At 40.9% G+C, this 20,019-nt stretch overlaps 1 protein-coding gene across 2 annotated transcripts in view; it reads right to left on the bottom strand.

Annotated features, from left to right (window-relative positions):
• Positions 1 to 5,488: 5,488 nt before the first annotated feature.
• Positions 5,489 to 20,019, bottom strand: part of fes (FES proto-oncogene, tyrosine kinase) — a 29,500-nt gene continuing 14,969 nt past the window's right edge. Inside the window, exons 6-19 of one of the 2 annotated variants that reach the window (XM_014340628.2) lie at positions 18,032 to 18,169; positions 17,827 to 17,946; positions 17,540 to 17,662; positions 15,401 to 15,596; positions 14,797 to 14,871; positions 13,758 to 13,967; positions 13,341 to 13,463; positions 12,932 to 12,985; positions 12,179 to 12,297; positions 9,846 to 9,940; positions 9,572 to 9,695; positions 6,197 to 6,354; positions 5,938 to 6,060; positions 5,489 to 5,766 (exon numbers count right to left, since the gene is read on the bottom strand). In XM_014340628.2, coding sequence (XP_014196114.1) covers positions 5,624 to 5,766; positions 5,938 to 6,060; positions 6,197 to 6,354; positions 9,572 to 9,695; positions 9,846 to 9,940; positions 12,179 to 12,297; positions 12,932 to 12,985; positions 13,341 to 13,463; positions 13,758 to 13,967; positions 14,797 to 14,871; positions 15,401 to 15,596; positions 17,540 to 17,662; positions 17,827 to 17,946; positions 18,032 to 18,169 — 1,801 coding nt within the window. In that variant the 3' untranslated portion in view covers positions 5,489 to 5,623. Of the gene's footprint in view, positions 5,767 to 5,937; positions 6,061 to 6,196; positions 6,355 to 9,571; positions 9,941 to 12,178; positions 12,298 to 12,931; positions 12,986 to 13,340; positions 13,464 to 13,757; positions 13,968 to 14,796; positions 14,872 to 15,400; positions 15,597 to 17,539; positions 17,663 to 17,826; positions 17,947 to 18,031; positions 18,170 to 20,019 lie in introns of both variants that reach the window. The other variant, XM_042213620.1, reaches the window with a different exon arrangement.

The raw sequence follows: 20,019 nt of genomic DNA, 5'->3' as shown, positions 1-20,019 counted from the left end.
GAGTCGGGGCGGTCTGCCTCTCCCCACCGCAGGGAAAAGGGTAACACCACCTGGGTCTGGGTGCAGTTCCCCCCTCCAGGGGCAAGGGTACCTAGACCCGGTTCGTAGAGTACGCTTGGGGAGTGTGATCGTGTGTACAGCGTCTCTTTATGTCTGTCTCCACGTTGGTTGAGTGTGGAGTAAGTGCATATGAGAGCATGAGGGTGGGAATGGATGTTTGTATCTGTGTGTGCCTGTATGTCTGTGTCTATATGTCAGGTTGGGTATCAGACGCCACCTCTCTGGGGACATCTCAGGCCCTCCAAGGTTTGGAGGCCTATCTCCACCCACCACCACTTCCCCTGCCAGTGGCGGACTCCCTCAGGTGTCGGTGCGTTGGTGGTTCTTTGTGTCTGGGGGTGGGCGTCCGGGTACACACCGGCTCACTCCTTGGCGGCCGCTTATCGGGGCCTGGAGCCTGGGGCTCGCTCGGGCCACTTCGGAGGTGGGGTGCCCCCGGCCTCTCGGCCTGGGGCTCGGTCACTCAGGCACAGCTGGCTGCCGGCGGAGCTCACGGGCGCGTCACTGCAACTCCCCCTGGCTTCTGCTCCGCGGCTGCTGAGTGAGCCCTCATCTGGGACTCTCCTCAGCTCTTTCTGGGACAGTGGCGCGGCTGCCCCTCTGTTGGTCTTCCTTGGTCTCTTGTGTTCTGGGGGCCTCTGGATGTCTGGAGTTTTGATCTCCTCCATACCTGCTTCATACCCTGGAGGACGGGGCTGTGGCCCCCCCACACTCCCTAGCAGATCGTTACATGGAGAAACCTTTGGAATGCAAGCATGCTGATCCACACAGGTATGCACACAGGTGTACACACGGGTATTCACAGACGCGGACTACAGCTTTCTTGGCTGCTGCCTCAAAGCACATTGTGCGCTGTCTATCTTGCGTGCTGCACAATATCGTTTATTATTTAGTATCTACTGATATCTACTGCTAGCTAGTTTATTGTGATGGTGCCGTTTTTTTTATTATGTTGCTCTTTGTTGTTTGCTTTCTCTTCTGTTTTTTTTCTCCATACAGGTGACCCAGGTGTTTTGTTTTTTTTGTTTGTTTGTTTTTTCTTTCTTCCCCCCCTTCTCACCGTCTCTTCTCCCCTTTGGTTTTCTTTCTCTCCCTCTCTTTCTTTCATTCTCTCTCCCTGTCCTATCCCCCAGTCATGTCTGTCCCGTTTGTAGCAACTGAAAATAAAATAAATTCATAATTATAATAAAGGTCAATCAAATGGACCAATATGGCAAGGCCATGATGATCCACTTGGTAAAATAAATCCGCTTGGCATCTTTCTTGGCCTTAAGACAACAATTCTGATGGCTAAAGATCCAAACGGGACACAAAAAAAAAAAAAAAAAAAAAAAAAAAAAGACCGAGCCCTTTTTCAGCACCAAGAGGTGGACGAGGAAAAGCTAAAATTAACTTCCGGGTTCCATGCATATCTGCTGAAATGCAAAATGAATGCACAGGCTTGACTTAGTGAACGAGGGTACTTTCCGCAGGTTCTGCTGATCATCCTTTTGATACTTTTAGTGTCGTTTATAAAGGATGTTGCTACCTTTTTGTGCTGTTTGAGCACTTTAGTCAATAGTGTGATCCAGAAAAGACCAGTGTTTTTACTGGTAAGGGTCAAGAAGCATTTTCTTCTCTAACCACAGCTGGGGACTAAAGTTACATCTGCACTGCTTAAAGCATATGAACTGGTTCCTGTTAGCTGTTCGGGAAGCTAAGTCAGAAGTGCAAGCTTATGTTGAACGTGTTTGTTTGCTGACCAATACATTTAATTGGTGAACTGCAGTTTCCTGAGATTGAAACACAAGGAGATGTCAAAGCAGTTAATTCTGTTGGACCAGTTCAAAGAAATTCTCCCCGAGGGTGTTGCCACATACTTTAATGAACAACAGCTTTTGAAAAAGAAAAAAAAAAAGAGAGAGAGAGAGAGAAAATTGCATCTGAAGCAGTGTTGTAAGCACATAAACACATTGTAACCCATAAACTAAATACAGTAGAAACCAGGGCCGCAGATCTTGATTATTTCATCCATTATTCACGTGATCAGATTAGATACAGTTTTTTCTTATTAATGAGCGATTATAAATGTTCAAAACAGAAAAAATACATCTTTTTTAAAAGCCTTTTCATTGGTTACAAATGTTTTAATAGTTTAACTGCAGCTACATCTGTCAAAAAACAAAACCCTTGTCATTTACGTGCACAATTAAAAATCTATTTTTTAAACCAAAACATTTTCTTTAATATAAAATAAATACTTACAAGTACATTAATGTCAAATAAAATAAGGTAAACTAAAGCATAATACAAGTTAGTCTTTACTCTGTCCCTTGGAGTGCTTTCTTCATTAGTAGAAGGCAACAAAACACGAGTTCTGCATGAGGCTGGATGCTGTGTATTTGGTGTGTGTTCATGTGTATGTGTTTTTGTGCGCGTGTGTGTTTCTACATGTTTAAGCTTAAGCCATTTGGTGGTTGCAGTGAAGAAAAGTAAGCATTCTCTGAAGTGAACGTTATCAGAGCTGAATGTTCTCAGAACATTTTCTGCTGCAGGAAACATGTTCTGGTGATGCAGATATTATTAATTAATGTTAATAATTAAAGGTAGTAATCAGTCAGTGCTCCGCTTAACAGCCCCAGGTTAGCAGTTGAGAGTTTCACCGCCCTGTGTTTGTTTTCACTGGCACTCAGAACCCCCCCCCAAAAAAAAAGCTTTTATATTTTTATTTTTGTATTTGTAAATATTATCCCAATTTGTTTAATATTATATTTTATTTATAATTTTAAATATTATTTTATCTAAATCTTCAAAATAATTTTAATGAAACCTTGACAGACCCTCCTGTCTAACAGTGTAAAAGCATTTAATCCCTGAGATATATTAGTATTAGAAAAAGGAAGCACAATTTCAACTGTGCCTCTGAGTTTTTCTACATAACAAAGAAATGCTGCTCTAGTTAATTAAAGAAATGTGTCATCATGACTCTTTGGGCTTACGTAACAAGTTCCAGTAGCTCAGAGTGTCCTGTAATTATAAAACAAAGTTTGTTGATTCACAAAAACGTGAAATTTGGGCCGGGTTGGAGTCTTTGCCGGGCCAATTTTAGCCCCCACACCCTATGTTTCCTACCCCTGTGTAGACAGACTACAGCTCCATGTTAAACTTTGACAGGCTCATCTTCACTGCTGCCGCTGTGTTATCAGTCCTCCGATACATTTCTATTGCAGGTCTATTTTTAGTCACAAATGTGGATGAAATGCTTGAATTTGTATGCAAACAACTTAGAGTTGTAGGTTAGAGTATCAAAACAAATTGTTGCATTAAGGATTTTTTATCGAGATGAATCAGTGAATCATTGCAGACCAATTGGTAAGGCATGACTTTGGGTGGACCGGGCAGGTAAACATCAGACAAAGCTTCTTCAGCAGTCAGGTCCCCTCAAGGTTGTTGGAGAAAAGATAATCGTTGTTGTAGCTGCTACTATCCATCACAGTAATAAGGCGGCTGCTGTCAAACTTTTCACAAAATGTTCTCAGTTGCAGATCAAGTTTAGATTTTTCTGTCACAGTTTTCATTCAGCTTAACTTCAGAGGAATGTGCTCCAGGATACACGCCACATACACCCCCAGTCCAAATCTATTCATTGTGTTCTTCTTTTTTCTCTCTGACAGCTGATCCTGTTAATTCTGTTCTGTTCAGAGGTATGGAGATGAATGCATTTTCTGCACCTTTCTGTCATTTGGCGTTGACCCCTGATTTGGTACAGTGGGGAGATTCAGGAGTATGTCCCTCTTTGCCTGTTCCTGGTGTTACCATTATTGAGGGGAAAAAATGTGGCCACAGTTACCTACATTGCCAGTAGTGTCCTCGAATCTAGTAGTAAAGGATGTCAGAGACCAGAATTTACCAGAGGTATTACTGCCTGTGGCGTAACCAGGGCTCAGAGTAATAAAACTGAGCAGGCTGAGGTCACTCCCTCACCTGCCGGGGAGGTTGTTTCTTTGACTGATTTCCCTGTATTCAACTCCTTGGCGAAGTAGCAGCAGGAAAATCCTTTCCTGCTTTTTAGACTTCTGGTTGGTTAAATCTTCTTTTTAATGCTCTGACATTTTATTGTGAAGCACTTTGTGATCTTTCTCTTGAAATCTAACTTACTTACTTTTGAGTCGGGTCTCTCTCAGTAGTGACATAAACAGTGCTACGCATGGTTTGCTGGTCACTAAATGGTTACCAGATAGAGAAAAGGTAGGTTGTTCAAGTTGGCATTGCAGACTGCTCATGATGTTGTGGCTGGTCAATCAAAAAAAATGAAAGCGATCCCCCTTGTATTTCTTGTGTCATTTTCCAGCAATCTCTATCTCTTTTGAGTATCTATGTTTAATATCAGGCTTAAAACTTTCCTTTTTGATACAGTTCATAGTTAGACATGGATCAGGTGAACCTGAAACCTCTTACTTTTGCTGTAATATTTCCAGGCTGCTGGGGCCTTCCATTGATACAGTGTTTTCTCTTCTCTTCGCTGAGTTTTACCTTTACCTCATCTGTTGCTGAGCTAAAGGTTTATTTATACTGCAGGTACACATGCAGCCCAAAGTGCTTCAAAAAGAAACAACAATAAGAATAATACTGTAGATAAAAGTATCACTTTCTAATTATAAGGAGATATAAAACTAAAACTTAAAGTTCCTGCAGGCCCAATTTTGTTTTGCCTACCGGGACCAAGTTAATAAATCATGCCCTGCTACAACTGTCAGAAGATTGTTTCAGCACATAATAGCATGACAAATGTCTCTGAACTTTTTACCTAGCAAAAATACGATTGTATGTCTAGTTGAAATTAAAGCCTTTAATTTGCAAATACTGAAAACTATAAATACTAAATCTTTGTTTTTTTTAACTGAAAATATTTGTAAATTCTGTGATCAAGTACACAAAAAATGGCAAAGGAGTAATTTAACTGCATGAATCACCAAGCAGCTTTGAATCCTAATGAACCACCAGTAAGCTCTGGGAAAATGTTTAACTATTATGTCAGTGAGAACAATACACGTTATTCATTTTCCTTACATTAACTGTGCTGTTGTTTTTTTCCACCTGAGAATTTCAAACAGTACAGAGCTGAAGGGGTTAAATCTGGGTACACTGCTGGAAACCAAGACTATTCCAACCGAAACAGTAACAGCTGGGTAGTAAACTTGTGTTTTTGTCTATATTAGAACTTCTGGGATCCTGATTTTTAGAAAATCAAGTGTTTGCAAGCTCGTTACATGTCTTTAAAAGGAGATAAGTTGTAAATGAGTTGTAGTTTGCTGACACTCTTCTGGAAACAAAGGAAGAAATGAAAGTGCTGCCCCCACCTGGCAAGCTTATGCTCTACAAGGCCACACATCAGCACTTCTTAGCTCATTTTCAGCAGTAAGTCTAAAAAGAAATGCTACACAACTTATCAAGTTTTAATTAGACCTTTTATTTTTATTTTTACTTTTAATATTCATATTAAATCTCAACCTATTTTTAGAAAGAACAAGTACAACCTAACAAAAAAATAATGTCTAAAACACGTCCAACTTACAAGAGTGTATTATATAATTTTGCTGTATATGGCATTGAGATCGATCCGGAGTTTCTTAAAAGATGGTCTGTTTCTGGGATCATACTGCCAACAGCTGTTCATAATCCTGGAGATTTCAATGGGGCAGCCGTGTGGAGCAGGCATACGGTACCCTGAAGCACATCACAGAGAAGCATAACAGGGAGAGAGATGGTCAGATGGCAGTAAACGTGCTTTCTGATACACGTGAGACTCAGAAAATGTATCAGTGTCAAAATCAATCACAATGACAGCAGGAATTCTCCTGAATGTCACGTGAACACGAACACTTCAGAAGTCTTCACCTTTCTCCACCTCTTCACGTGTCTGTTGATTGGTCATGCTGGTGTAGGGGGTCATTCCCATGGAGAAGGTCTCCCACAGTAAGATGCCAAAGCTCCAGACGTCACTCTCTGTGGTATAACGACCTGAAAGCAACAGCAGGGGGCAGTGTAAGCAAAGGCATAGGCGCAGCTCTTTGTGAGTATTTAACTGGCTGTTGGCAGTAGAAACAGGAGAAATGTGTCTGGTTGTGGTATTATGGCAGAGGCACTAATGATGCACCATAGTTCAGGGCTTCAGGAGCTGTCCATTTGACAGGGATCTGTCTGAGACCGCCTTCTGCAGAGTAGACTCCGTCATCTTCCTGACGGGACATCCCGAAGTCACTTATCTTCACCACGTTGCCTTCTGCGACCAGGCAGTTTCTAGCTGCAAGGTCCCTTAAAAAGCACAAGACAGGAAATGTAAGAGGGATGGAGGCTGGGGAAAAGTGGAAACAAATGAAACATAAAAAAATCATGCTCTGTATGAAAAAACAGAACAGATGGCACTTAAAAGAGAGGTGTTCCTATCATATCTCTGTGTTGCGTGCGAGTGCCATTTGACATGCAGTGTTACAAGCTGAGCAGCTACCAGCAGGCTGTCTGATCCGTCCCTGCTGGGCAAACCATACAAGTGCTGCTGTAATGAGCCGGATGTCACAACCTCCTCCTCTCCTCTAGTGCCCCTACAGCCAGCCACCGAGGCCACGTTCAATTTGTAGATATCCCCAAAATACTACAACAATTCTGAATGCAGTATATCGTTTACTTAAATATATATACATGCATACGTATTGCTGAATTAAACGAAATGGTCGAGTTTTCAGAACGTGTTTGTAGATGGTCTCGTCTTTTAATGCAAGCTTTGTTTGCAGGCTACTCACAAAAACCCAACGTTTGATCTTTGTAAGCAACTCCTACACAGCTCTGTGGTCTTTGGAGGATGCGTAGTTACAATCAGGGCTGTGAGCTGGTTTTTCTCCTCAGTCATTAAAAATGTTTAGAACGGTCTCATCACACCCAGTTCGATATTTTTGCATCAGGTCCTTAGATCTATTGCTCCCATTAAGGTGAAGGTTATCTCTGGAAGGAAAAAGTCTCCCTGGAGAAACTCCACACTAGTGAAAAATGAAAAAAGAGAGTGTAGGAAAGCTGAGCGCAGATGGAGAAAAACAAACCTCCAGGTTCATTTGACATCTATAAAGAGAAACTTCACAATTATAATTTACAACTGAGGAATGCAAGGGTGTCCTTTCCTACGAATCACTAAAAACGCTAAGCTGAATAGACAATCTATACTGAAAAAGGACAATCTTGACAAGACACAAATGAACAACTACAGGCCGATCTCAAATCTCCCATTTTTAAGTAAGATCATTGAAAAAGCAGTTTCTCAACAGCTCAGTTACTTCTTAAAACAGAATAACTGCTACGATGCCTTCCAGTCAGGTTTTAGACAGAACCACAGCACTGAAACCGCTCTGACCAAAGTGTTCAATGACATATGTCTGAATACAGACAGTGGAAAAATGTCAGTCTTAGTTTTACTGGATCTCAGTGCAGCATTTGATACAGTTGACCACAACATATTACTCAAACGACTGGAGAACTGGGCAGGTCTTTCAGGAACTGTACTAAACTGGTTCAAAACATACTTAGAAAACAGGAAATACTTTGTATCAATAGGTAACTTCACATCTGAGCAGACAAGTATCACATGTGGAGTTCCCCAAGGTTCCATCTTGGGACCCCTTCTGTTTAACATTTACATGCTCCCACTGGCACAGATTATAAAGAACAACAAAATAAACTACCACAGCTATGCAGATGACACACAAATATATATCACAATGTCACCAGGAGACCGAGGCCCTGTACAGGCTCTTGGTAAATGCATTGAGGAAATTAATGACTGGTTGTGCCACAATTTTCTCCAGCTAAACAAAAACAAAACTGAGGTAATAGTCTTTGGCGCCAAAGAAAAACGATTACAGGTCACCAGAGAACTTCAATCTATACATCTAAAAACCACAAACCAGGCGAGAAATTTGGGTGTAGTGATGGATGCAGACCTAAACTTAGAAAAACACATTAAGACAATAACAAAGTCAGCTTACTATCACCTCAAGAATATTTCAAGGATAAAAGATCTGATGTCTCAACAGGACCTGGAAAAACTAGTCCATGCATTCATCTTTAGTAGGCTTGATTACTGTAACAGCATCTTTACAGGTCTACCTAAAAAATCAGTCAGACAACTACAGCTCATTCAGAACTCTGCTGCTCGAGTCCTCACTAAGACCAAAAAAGTGGACCACATCAGTCCAGCTCTGAGGTCTTTACACTGGCTGCCTGTCCGTCAGAGGATAGACTTTAAAGTTCTGATGCTGGTCTATAAAGCTCTGAATGGTTTAGGACCAAAATACATCAGTGACCTCCTGACCCAGTATGAACCTTCCAGATCCCTCAGGTCATCTGGATCCGGTCTTTTATCAGTTCCCAGAGTCAGAACCAGACACGGAGAAGCTGCATTCAGCTTTTATGCTCCTTATATCTGGAACAAACTCCCAGAAAGCCTCAGATCAGCTGAAACACTCAGTTTATTTAAATCCAGGTTGAAGACTCACCTGTTCTCAGCTGCATTTGAATAAAGCACCAAATCCACACTTTTAAGCTTAAATTTCAAAACTTACATTTAACTACTGATTTTATCTATTTCGATTTTATATACTGTTTTGTTTTGTTTGTTTTTGTTTTATTAGTTAGTTTGTTTGCTTGTTTTAATCAATTTTAAATCATGCTTTTTATTTGTTTTTGTTTCTAATGTCTCTGTAAAGCACTTTGAATCACCTTGTTGTTGAATTGTGCTATACAAATAAACTTGCCTTGCCTAATATATAAATCTTATTACCAGTATAAAGGGGTTTAGGAGGCTCTCCTTTAAGGTCCTAAACAGGAGCCTTAGGCCATCAAGGACTATGGCATTTAAGAAATAATGTAAAGCAGATTTTTCCTGCCATGAATCATGTCTGTAGTTCTGTCTTTATTAAGCCTTTCTGTTTTGGTACTTTTCAGCCACAGTATTTGTTTTTATTGTAAAGTGATTTTATTTTTATTTGGAAACTTGTATTTGCTTAAATATCTTTCTGTGCACATCTCTCTAGAGATTACAGTGTGACACCTTATATGATGCTGAGCTGAAGCTTTACTTAAGGCAAACATTTTACTGCTACTCAACATATGGGGAACTGCTACAGATAAGTGCAGTTAACAGTTAGGTGAAGTGAAAGCTTGGGAAGGTAAGTGATGCTTCGTAAAGTGTACAGTAAAAGCCTGAAAATCCACCTGCATGTACATGAGCGACGCACCACTTTAGTTGTTGCTGAAAGTACACTGCACTGTATTCAAATGAACGTTTAATATGTAGTAATTATCAAACCGAACACAGAGGTAAACATTATGTATTCCGGCATGTTAACAATGAGGAAAGATTAAGCTGACTGCAACTGTGAAGGAAATGAATAGTGAGCATTGCGGAATCTTTATTGCTGAAGTCACAGATTTGCACGTGGCTGATGAAAAGATTAGATAAAAGCGGCGTGATCATCTGACCAACCTGTGAATGCACTTTTTGCTCTCCAGGTACTCCATGCCAGATGCGACATTTTCAGTCATTTTGACCAGCATCTTCGGTATCAGACTGTGACCCTCAGTGCGCAAAAAGGAGAGAAAATCACCACCTTGAAAAGTGTAAAGACACACACACATACGGAGAGCGAGAACGATGATGGAGGAACAAAGTGGGTGGTGAAAATGGTTCAATAAATCTTTGAAGGCATCGAGTTGACAAGTTGAAAGACATAAAGACTGTCTAACAGGATCACATTTACCTTGAATGAGCTCCATGATAATGTAGATGGGCTGTTTCTGCGTGCACACCCCAATAAGCTTCACAATGTTAGGGTGATCGTATTGCTTCAGGATCCTAGACAACACACAAGACAGGTGTGTGCGTGTGTAACCCGCTGTTAGTTTACTTGTCTGATGTCTACTGTACAGTTACATTCAGTTCTGTGAACTATGCGCTAAATTTATAGAAAGTATTATGATGTTGTTGATCTACAGCTGTTTCATGACAGGGTGGTAGCCTCCTCTGGCGAGAGGGGCTATGAGCTCACGTAGCCTGTAGCTTGTGTGAGCCTGCTGTGACCATTTCACTCGTGATAGCCTTCAAATCACTATCATTTATCCTCCTGCTACTGAGCAGACTTTCTTTTCCGGTCTTCAACACGGACCACTGAGAAGAGCGAGTATAGATATGATTAAGTATTTCAATCAAACAACTCATAGATACTTTTCATATAGAGCTCTATGTACATACATCTTTTTTTAAGTCTGCTGGCCAGCTTCTACAATTTTATTTCGAGGACTATTTACAGACATTCTCTTACTTTGATGTTGAGAACATCATAGTTTGTTTTTTATGGACTGAGACCGAACGCAGTAACTGTAAGGACATTTGCACGTGTCCCAAGGTTAAGCAGAAACGAGTTGTAACAAAAAATAAGTGGAAGTGTTGTAACTAATGCAAGAATTCTTTTTCTTTCCGTTTCAATTCTGATCATCAGTTAAAGTGGACCGAAATTTAGATTTCCCCAAACGCGCTCAATGGGAAGTTTTGGTTATTGTTGGAGTGAGTGCAGTTTCCTTTAAATTCTAAATGCATGGCGGATGTGAGAAAGGTGATGATGGTGTTTTGATGCTGTTAAGAACATACACGCTTCAGTCCACTAAAAGGTATGAGATATTGGACACAGATGCTAAACTGCTGTAAAACTCTGAATAAATTGTCCTCAGTTGATACAGTTTCACGTTTTATTCTTTGATAAGCTGACATATTGGTTACACGTGCACAATGTCGAAGGACCAGTCGGAGTCTTTTTGGATACTGAAGACATTTTAGTGCTGTTGTGTGAGGGTCAAAAAAGTTGATAAATGTAAATCCACGTATCTATACACCAGCACTGATTTCTCTTCACAATAAACTAACAATCATTTATTTAAGCCTGTAAACTTATGGGCAGAATATTATAACATTATCAACAAAAAGGAACATTTAAAGACTAATGTTCATCTAAACAAAATAAAAAATATATATACCAATTTTTTTAAGCAGTGAAGAGTTTTGACAGTTGCATTTGTAAGCAGGTTTATATATGTTTGCACTGTTCTTTATTAAGCTGTGGTGGTCCTCACAGCTTAATAAAACAGAAAAATGGCAGAGCTGTGAAAATGTTTTCACAGGAAGCCTTGAACTTCTGTGAAAAACCAAGTACATCCCATGATTCAGTAGCTTGTAGAAACCTTTAGCAGAAAGGTGGTTTCTACAAGCTTGGCCTAATTGTTGTCTGGAGGATGCTATCAGCCTCTCAGATCATTGTGGAGGAATGCTTGGCCACTCAGTTCTGCACCATTGCATCAGTTCACTGAGGTTTGTGGGCATTTGTTCATGCACAGTTGTCTTAAGATCCCACCACAGCATCTCATTGTGGTTAAGGTCTGGACTTTAACTGGGTCACTGCAAAATATTGATTATTTTTCTTTTCAGCCATTCTGTTGTAAATTTGCTGCTGTGTTTGGGATCATTGACCTGTTGCACGACCCAATTTTGGGATGTGTTGGACAGATGGCCTCACACTTGAAAAGACTGCAAGTAGCCCAGGCCCTGTTGGTGTAAACCAAGCACAAATCATCAGCCCTCCACCACCGCCCCTGACAGTTGTTATGAGGTGTTGGTGCTGATATGCTGTGATTGGCTTTTTTCAAATGTGGCACTTTGCAGCCGCTTTAGGTCTCAGAAGCGTTGTGGTTTGTTCAGATGTCACTTGAACATACATAATCAAATCTTGATTGAGTAATCCAGTAAGTTGATTTGATTATCAACCCGGCTGCTTACTTACAATTGTAATTCTGACCCCATGCAGCAGTGAGGCTGTACTTCTGCATGGGGATTTGTTCACAACACAGTAAATCTGTTTGCACGGTAAGATTTGGGCCTGCTTCTTCTCAGCAAAAATTCGCTCTGACTTAAATAAGGTGTTCAGGACATTAAAACAGGTCACTGTGATGTGATTTACTGTAATGGAAACGTGTGTGTGTGTGTGTGTGTGTGTGTGTGTGTGTGTGTGTGTGTGTGTGTGTGTGTGCGCGCATGTGTACTGACCTGGCTTCCATCAGGAACTTACTCTTGTGCTCTGGGGCCAGGTTCTCTTTACAAGACTTCACAGCTACAGGAGAGTTATCAGTGCGTAAACGGCCGCTGTACACCTCTCCAAAGTTACCCTGTGCAGTGCCATCACGAACACGATCAGTACTAATCTAATTCTGTCTTCTTACTGAGCAAAGAGCATTTCTAACTAAACCTCAAACCATTTAAAATACGGTACTATTAATTTCGATCATGAACTAAGCCACACGTACACTATTATTGAATTTAACTGGTCATTGTTTCAACCAATTTACCACACGGAGCTGAAATTGTCAGGGAAGTTAAATCTAGCAGATATGGTTAGTTCCTGTACCGGCAACACAATTTCAGGATTTTGTCTCCACAACAAAATTTGAACCAAAGCAATCAGTCTAACGTGCATCACAATTTAAGTGCAGACTTTTAGATTTCATTTTCAAAGCTACAGAGCAACAACACTGTACCAGCTGCTAAGGAATTCATCCCATTTTTATACAAACATGTGTACATCACATTTAAAACTTAATAAAATGTTCACATGAGGAAGTTAGCATCATCACCACCACCATCATCGGCATTTTAGTCTAAAACTAAATATTTTACTTGATGAACTGCATACACTTAAACACGTAAATGACTTTGCTAAGAAAAATATTGGCCACAAATAAAACTCAGAATACATTTTACTTTACTTGCATAATTCTGTTAGTAAAAGTCAAGTGTACGCACCCGTCCAATGAGAGGTCCCAAGATAATATCATCATGTTCCAGGACCCACTTGTCCTAAAAGGGTTAAAAATGAAGCAAGAGAAACACACAGTGATTTTAATCGTTTTAAACTAGTAAAGTGTTTAAGGGAAAAGCCACCAGAGGACAGGTTTATGAGTACATATGTGAAAAAACAGGAGTAAAATAGTGTTGGAGTCCTGTGCTACACAGCCTTAGAGCAACAGAACCCATAGTTTACACAGAAAAACATGTGGTGTGTCCTATTGTTGGCACATAACATGAGAGCATGTCTTGGACAAATTTAAAGTTGTACTAAAGATTATAACAAGTCTGCAGTAAGCAGATACAAGCTATTCTAATCTAAAGACAAACATATGTGCGTGGTGTGTGTCTGTGTGTGTCACTTTACCTTTACTACAGCTTTCTTTAGCACAACTTCACACCTCTTGGTAATATGCTGTCGAGAGTTCAGCAAATGATGGATCAGGTGAGGGATGCTGGGAAAGCCTTCTCCATCCAGACGGTACATATTCTACTGGCACACATGGAGAAGCAGAGGTTTACAGAGGCGTACTGAAGATGGCATCACCGAATTTAAAAAACAAAAGACTCATTATTCAAAAAAAAATGTTTAAAAAGCTTAGTTTACAATAACAAGTTTTATTTTCTCACATTTACTTTTTAGGCCACATATTACAACAGTAACAGAAAGAATTGCTCTTTTTTTGCATATTGAAAAAGTGGAGAAAAAACAATAAGGAAGTGAATGATGCAAGAACGTGCAATGTATAAATAGTGTCTTCAAAAACACTTTAGATTCACTTACTTCTGTGTTCTGGATGAGAAAATGTTTACAGGAGCCTTCCCATTGCACAGAAAGCACGTAACCCTGCTTCTCTTGACTCTTCCTCACTAAGAAGTCGCCATCGTTCTTCAGCAGCTGCTGGACCTCCAGTCTGGGAATGGCACCGTGGTACCAGTCCTGCTGCCCCAGAGGACGATCCACTTCTTTCACCAGACTGAGGACTGGAGGCACCTGAAGGCAGGAAAAGAGAAAAGCAGGGTCTTTAAAAGCAGACATGAATAATGAAACAATAAGAATGGGAAGGGATAGATTTTGGGTGAATCTGCAGAGATTAAATGGAGGCACATCAAAGAAGAGTCTGTAAAACTTTAAAGTATAACCACACCGCTTTCGTGCCCCCGGGGTACCACAGGGCCGGTAGATAGAAGGAGAAGTAGTTCATACAAAAATAGCAAATAGTTCAGATTCACAGTACAGCACAATATGGGCATTAAAATATTACTCACCTGATATGATCTTTTGGAGCATGCACACAATTTTATATATATCCGTTTCCAGCTGATTTAACATTAAATCAATAAAAAGTGAGAAAGGGTGTTTTTTTGTTTTTTTACTGTGTCAAAAGTTACGGTGCAGCTGTGTCACGGGTTCCCTGAGTGCTTCTGTCTGTCAGGAATGATTAAACGATTAAATGTACACTGGCTGTCTGAAAAGTGAGCTTGGTTTGAGGTCAAGAAGAATTTTGAAAGAAGAAACTTGGCGGTCAAAATCCCAAAGCGCGGTCAAGAGCACGAGACCCCAAAGACAGATTGTGTGCCTGAACAAGCTCAACCACTCAGAGGATGTACTCTGGGATGCTGCCATTTCCTCCAGAACATGATAAATTGTTTTGTGGTTAAAAAAAAAGAAGTTCAGGAGTGATGAGGGGGAAGAAAACTTCCACTCGAACATCCTTCCTTAGAAAGAAACTAGCATGTACCATAAAGGTTGCTACAATTGCAACTTCTCTATCGGTCACTGTAATTATTGTGCGTTAATTGCAATTTAATTACTAACTTACCTCAAATTTGGGTTTAAAGAGGTTGCTGAGATTGTTCAAGATCCCTTCCACGAGGACCCTGGGTGGAGTGTGGTCCTGAAAAGAAAAAAAAAAAAAGACCCAGAGCTTGTTACACATGTCACAAAAAACCTATCAAGGTCTACTGTCGGCATTAGAATTGTCATGTCTCACTTTGCTCGTGTGCTTTTCAGGTTAAGCGCTAACTGCAAGACAACATCAGGCTGCTCCGGCTCTATTAAATTATTTAGGATGATTGATCTGTGAGAGTGTAACAAAGGATTGGGTGCACAGCACAAGTTTGTAGTGTTTGGCCTGAAGATAGATAAACTGGAGTTTCTTTCCATGCTAGCAACTTTATGCAAAAGCCTGGAGGAAAATACTAGAGTGACACTTTCTGAGTGTTAAGTACAATCCATGCCTAAAGGATAACTGTCTGTGACTTACAGAAAGACTAACTGCTTTTATGCTTTATAATTCAGCATGTTGTTTTCAGAGTTTACATGCAACACACAGCTTATTTTGTACAGCTGGCCCAGTGACAGGACCAGTAATTAGGAGCTAATCAAAGACAAAGGAGGGAAAGCTGCTGTCAGGGAGAACATACGTTGCTCGTGCTGGATGAAAGTGAAACAGTATCTGTGTCCAGATTCAGAGCAGAGGGAGGTTCTCTGGAGCCCAGCTTGTCCAGTTTCTCTTTCAGAAGAAGCCTCTGAACCTCCAGTTTGGCTCTCTGGCCCTGAGTCAGGGCGACCTGCTGCCGGCACTCTTCCATCGCATGTCTCTTGCTGAACTGGTAGACCCTGGACAAAGCAAAGTGCAGCATCACAACACAAGTGACAGAAATAAACAGAAGCGCACAGAAATCAATAAAACGCCTGCTTGTGCAGGTTTGCAGTTCTTCATATTGATTCATATCCTTAACATGCTGATAATGAGCCTGTAAGACTTATAAAACCCCAACAGTGAACAAACAAACAGAATTGTTTCACCTCATTATCTATCTGAGGATTTTTTATCTTTTGAGGTATTTGTACAAACCCATCTCAAATAAAGCTGAAATACTGCGCAAAAATGTAATAAAACCAGGATGGAAATCTCATAAACCCATATTATATTCACAATGGAATATAAAGGACATAACAAATGTTTAAACTCAGAACATGTACCATTGTAAAAAAAAACATTATTTAGACAATGATGCCAGACACATCTCAAAAATGTGGGACAGGGCCATGTTTACCACTTTGCAGCATCCCCCCTTCTTTAACAGCAGCATGAAAATATGCAGCGTCTTCACTGAGACATCATCCAGATCATATGCTGCTCTAGAAACTGAAATGTTTCCTATGTTGTAATGTGACTAAAATACGGGTTTATGAGATTTGCAAATCATTGCATTCTGCTTTTATTTACATTTTATACAGCGTCTCAACTTTTTTCAGAATAGGTTTTGTACTTAATCACTTTTTTGTACTTAATGTACTTAATCAACCTCCGTATGCACTCGGTCTTCCCTGTTAAGTACCTCCAAGTGCAGCACACACTACAAACACCACAATCAGAATTACATAATTTCTCCTCTGAGGCACTGAGAGCTGAGTAATTGACAAGAAACTGTTCATCATCTATTTGTGTATGGGACATTGATTAAGCATGTGTATGGCTAATTACCACAGAGGATGTTTATATGAGCGCAGGTGCAGCGGAGAATCTAATCATGCTTGGTTGACCCGGAGATCACATTGTTTTTGTTGTTTGTTTTTTCCCTGGTGACACCCAACACGCCGTCATATCATCACGCAGCCTTTAATGACAACATAAAATTCTATGTGCTTTGTTCCCTTTAATTGGCCATTAAATGAGAGAACGAGCTGGACATTGAAGCTCATCAGAAGCAAGTTGCCCCAGGTTCGTCATCATCACAGAAATGTAGATTAAGCCTAATCCCAGAAAAGAAAAAAGCATTTAGGATCTCCACTGACAAAAAGTTTATGGTCTATGGCTTAATTCAAGAACAAGCGAGCCCAGATGTTTGGGTTTTAAACTGTAGGAATTTTTACTAACCAGGTGTTTATAAACAAAATGATTAATGCGCACATGAAGATGATTGATCAGCTGTGCTTACGCTCATTAGACCCAAAGAAAGTTTCGCTCAAGAAAACATTTGCAAAGACCTCAAAATGCTGGAGATCCGACCCTCTGAACTACTCAGGCTGACATCTGAGGTCAGGTTAGGTTACCTTAATTCAGTTTTTCACTGTTGATTTGCAAAATGTTTCTTCACCATACAAAGCAAAGGTCAGCTTCACCTCACCTCACCGCCTGCACCATATGTGCTCCCAGCTGCCTTTGATAACGCAGACTCTGTTGCATATAAACACATTGTTTCCACTTGTCCTTCAAGAGCCTGTTAATGACTCGATCACTCCCCCGGGTCTGTATAGCTCTAACACCTTTAGACACCCTCATCAACCAAGACAAATGAGAGGGTTTGGGCTCCATAACTCTCAACATATTGCTGTATTATAATTCATAAGGCACTTATGGCCCGCTGAGACCACACTGGTTATTAGCCGTTGCACAGCCAACAGCACACTGAACTCACCCGATGGGAAGGACTGCCCACTGAGGCAAACTTTAGTAATTTGTCTTCACAGCTACCACAGGACAGTGTATTTTTTCATTGTGAACCCCCCTTTCTAATCTCTGACAGCTCAGCATCAACCTGGTGTGGTCTGCTCACCTCTGGCCCTTTTTGACACCTTCCTGCTCTTCCCCTAACTCCAGCTCCAGCTGCTCAACTGAAGTCTGCTGAGAGCCCAGAGACCGAGCCAGGTCCAGGAGCTCCTCCTCTATCGTAGTCAGTCTGTGAGAAGAAGACAGAAATCCCAGGTGAAGAGGAAGCACTTCATATATAAAACAGAAAGGGAAGGTTAACAGGAGGTTAAAGGAACACGAGTTAGTCGTGTGGAGGAAGCTGTTGCAAGATTAACAAACGAAATCTGAATGTGATTGCACTGTTGTTCTCACTTGTGCTGGATCGTCTCGAGGGTGAGGTCATTCAGTTCAATCTCCTTAGTGCTTAGCTGCTCGGTGTCCTCCAGAAGGCTGTTGTCAAAATCGGCACAGGCAGGAATCTCCCCCACAGACCTTCAAGCACACAGTCCACAGTATCAACAGGGTTAGCTTCCGTGATTGCCATGTTGCTGAGCGGAAACGGTCCGCCTCTGCGTACCTGTTCTGATGGATGAAGCTCTCATACTCTCTGTGAGGATCGATGGCTGTTAGAGCTGATGCCATCTCTCTGTGGATCCGCACCACTTCATGATGGAGGAGAGTGCAGATGTCAAAATACTCCTGCAGGATCTCCTTTCTGGAAGGATGAAAACAGAATGACACAATGCGAAGCACAAATATATCAAATTGCGTCTTTTAATTTGCCAAAGCGTAACACAATTTCCAGTTTGGCTGGATGCAAGTTGCCTCATATTAGTGATGTGAAAATGTCCTTTGAGAGATTTGTCTGCGGTTAAGTATCCCATCACGTCACTTTCTCTGTCATATTTATGTTGTTATTCCCTGTTTAGAATATAATAAAAGTGAGAGCAGTGCCCGTTTTTCAGCCTCTGCCGTTAGAAAGAGACTGGATCTGTCAGCTCTGCCAAACATTTCCTGCCCAGAGCCCCCAAAGTCAGCCAATCCATTTTACCAGTTTGACTGCTTGTTTCTGTCTTTGACTTTTTATGATTTACCCTTTCAGACTCTTTAATTGTCTAAATTCCCAGAACTCTTCTCTCTGCTTTAAAACTCAGACGTTCATGCAGTGTTCAAAGCTGTCAAGCCTTTGTAGGTAATGTTTGCATAGAAAAGGCTTTTGTTCATAATGAAAACACAGGCAGCACTCTGCAAAACTCTTGAATCACCTCTCATTTTTTTACATTTTGCTGGGGAAAAAAGGAAATATGTGTTTTGTTCTCTGTCAAGATGATCCCACGCTGCTTCAGTAATGATTCGGTCCGGGCTCTGGGGAGGCCGGTCCATGACTCATGGAGTTCCAGCGTGTGTGTTCTTCCATTCAGGCATGCTTTTACTGCAGTGTGAGATCAAATGAGGCCACTGCCAATCAGATGCTTTCCTGATGGTGATGCATAGTGGATGAAAATCTGACAGTGCCTTTCAGCGTTAATAATTTCATCAATTTTGACAAGATCTTCAACACCACTGGCCACTGAGTTTTTTTTCCTATTTCTGTTCATCTACAGGAAATCGTTTTTAAGGCCTGACACGCCAGTCGACACCACAATGTATAAACTGGACGGGCAACCAACGCCCTCAGTTTCCATGCACGAATGCTATACCAAGGGGTTAAATGCACAGGAGTACCCATTAAATTTACAACTTACAGGCTACTGATGAGTCATTTCTATACATTTACTAATCTAAAAACTGGGCCACCTTTGCAAGCCACAAAAAAGGAGAGCTACTTTAAACCACACTTATACACACAGAAAAATGTACCATAATAATAAAACTGCAAAAAATATCTGTCTTGGTTTGCAGACACAAAGCGGCAGGGGGGCATTTTCTCCAGGTCCAGAAGTGGATCCATGACCTCAGCACATACTAGGACAGCTGGCGGTGAGCGCAGGACACACGGTGTCCACAGATTTAACTATGAAATTGAACTTAATTGCCTAAATTCCCAGAATTTAACATTGTCTGTGATGTGTAGACACAGCACTGGTTCATTCCTTGAGTTAGGTTTTGTAATGCTTGAAAAAGTCGCTGTTAAGCAGCCTAACAAACAAACAAAAATGGTCTGGCACAAAAACTAGACTGAAGTGAAAAAGCAGCCAATTTCTGAAGAAAAACATTGAATGACCTTTAGAAAGTCTGGAGAACTACTGCTCAAGACCGATTTAAAGCGTCTGGCTCCTCTGAAGCAAAATAGAAAGACGTGAAAGGTGACTCAAAACATTTGCACAGTACTGTAGTTACACATATGGTAATTAGAACATTTGTTCTGCTGCTGTAGATTGTGAGATATGCTTGTTGATGGCAACAGTGGAGTGTTATCAAGATTTGAAATTAATTGGCAAACATTTGTGTCGTGCCACGATCAGATGTGTATCTGAGTGACGACGAGCAGAAATAAAACACCGAGATGATTCGCAGGGACGCACCAGTAAATATGAGCACTGTACAGAAATGCTTGTCATTCTT

Source organism: Haplochromis burtoni, unplaced genomic scaffold (genome assembly GCF_018398535.1).
Source record: "Haplochromis burtoni strain Fernald_Lab_line unplaced genomic scaffold, NCSU_Asbu1 Contig_11, whole genome shotgun sequence".
NCBI classification, from domain to species: Eukaryota; Metazoa; Chordata; class Actinopteri; order Cichliformes; family Cichlidae; genus Haplochromis; species Haplochromis burtoni.
The sequence above is the reverse complement of the archived record's forward strand: the minus strand, read 5'-3'. Positions and strand labels throughout refer to the sequence as shown.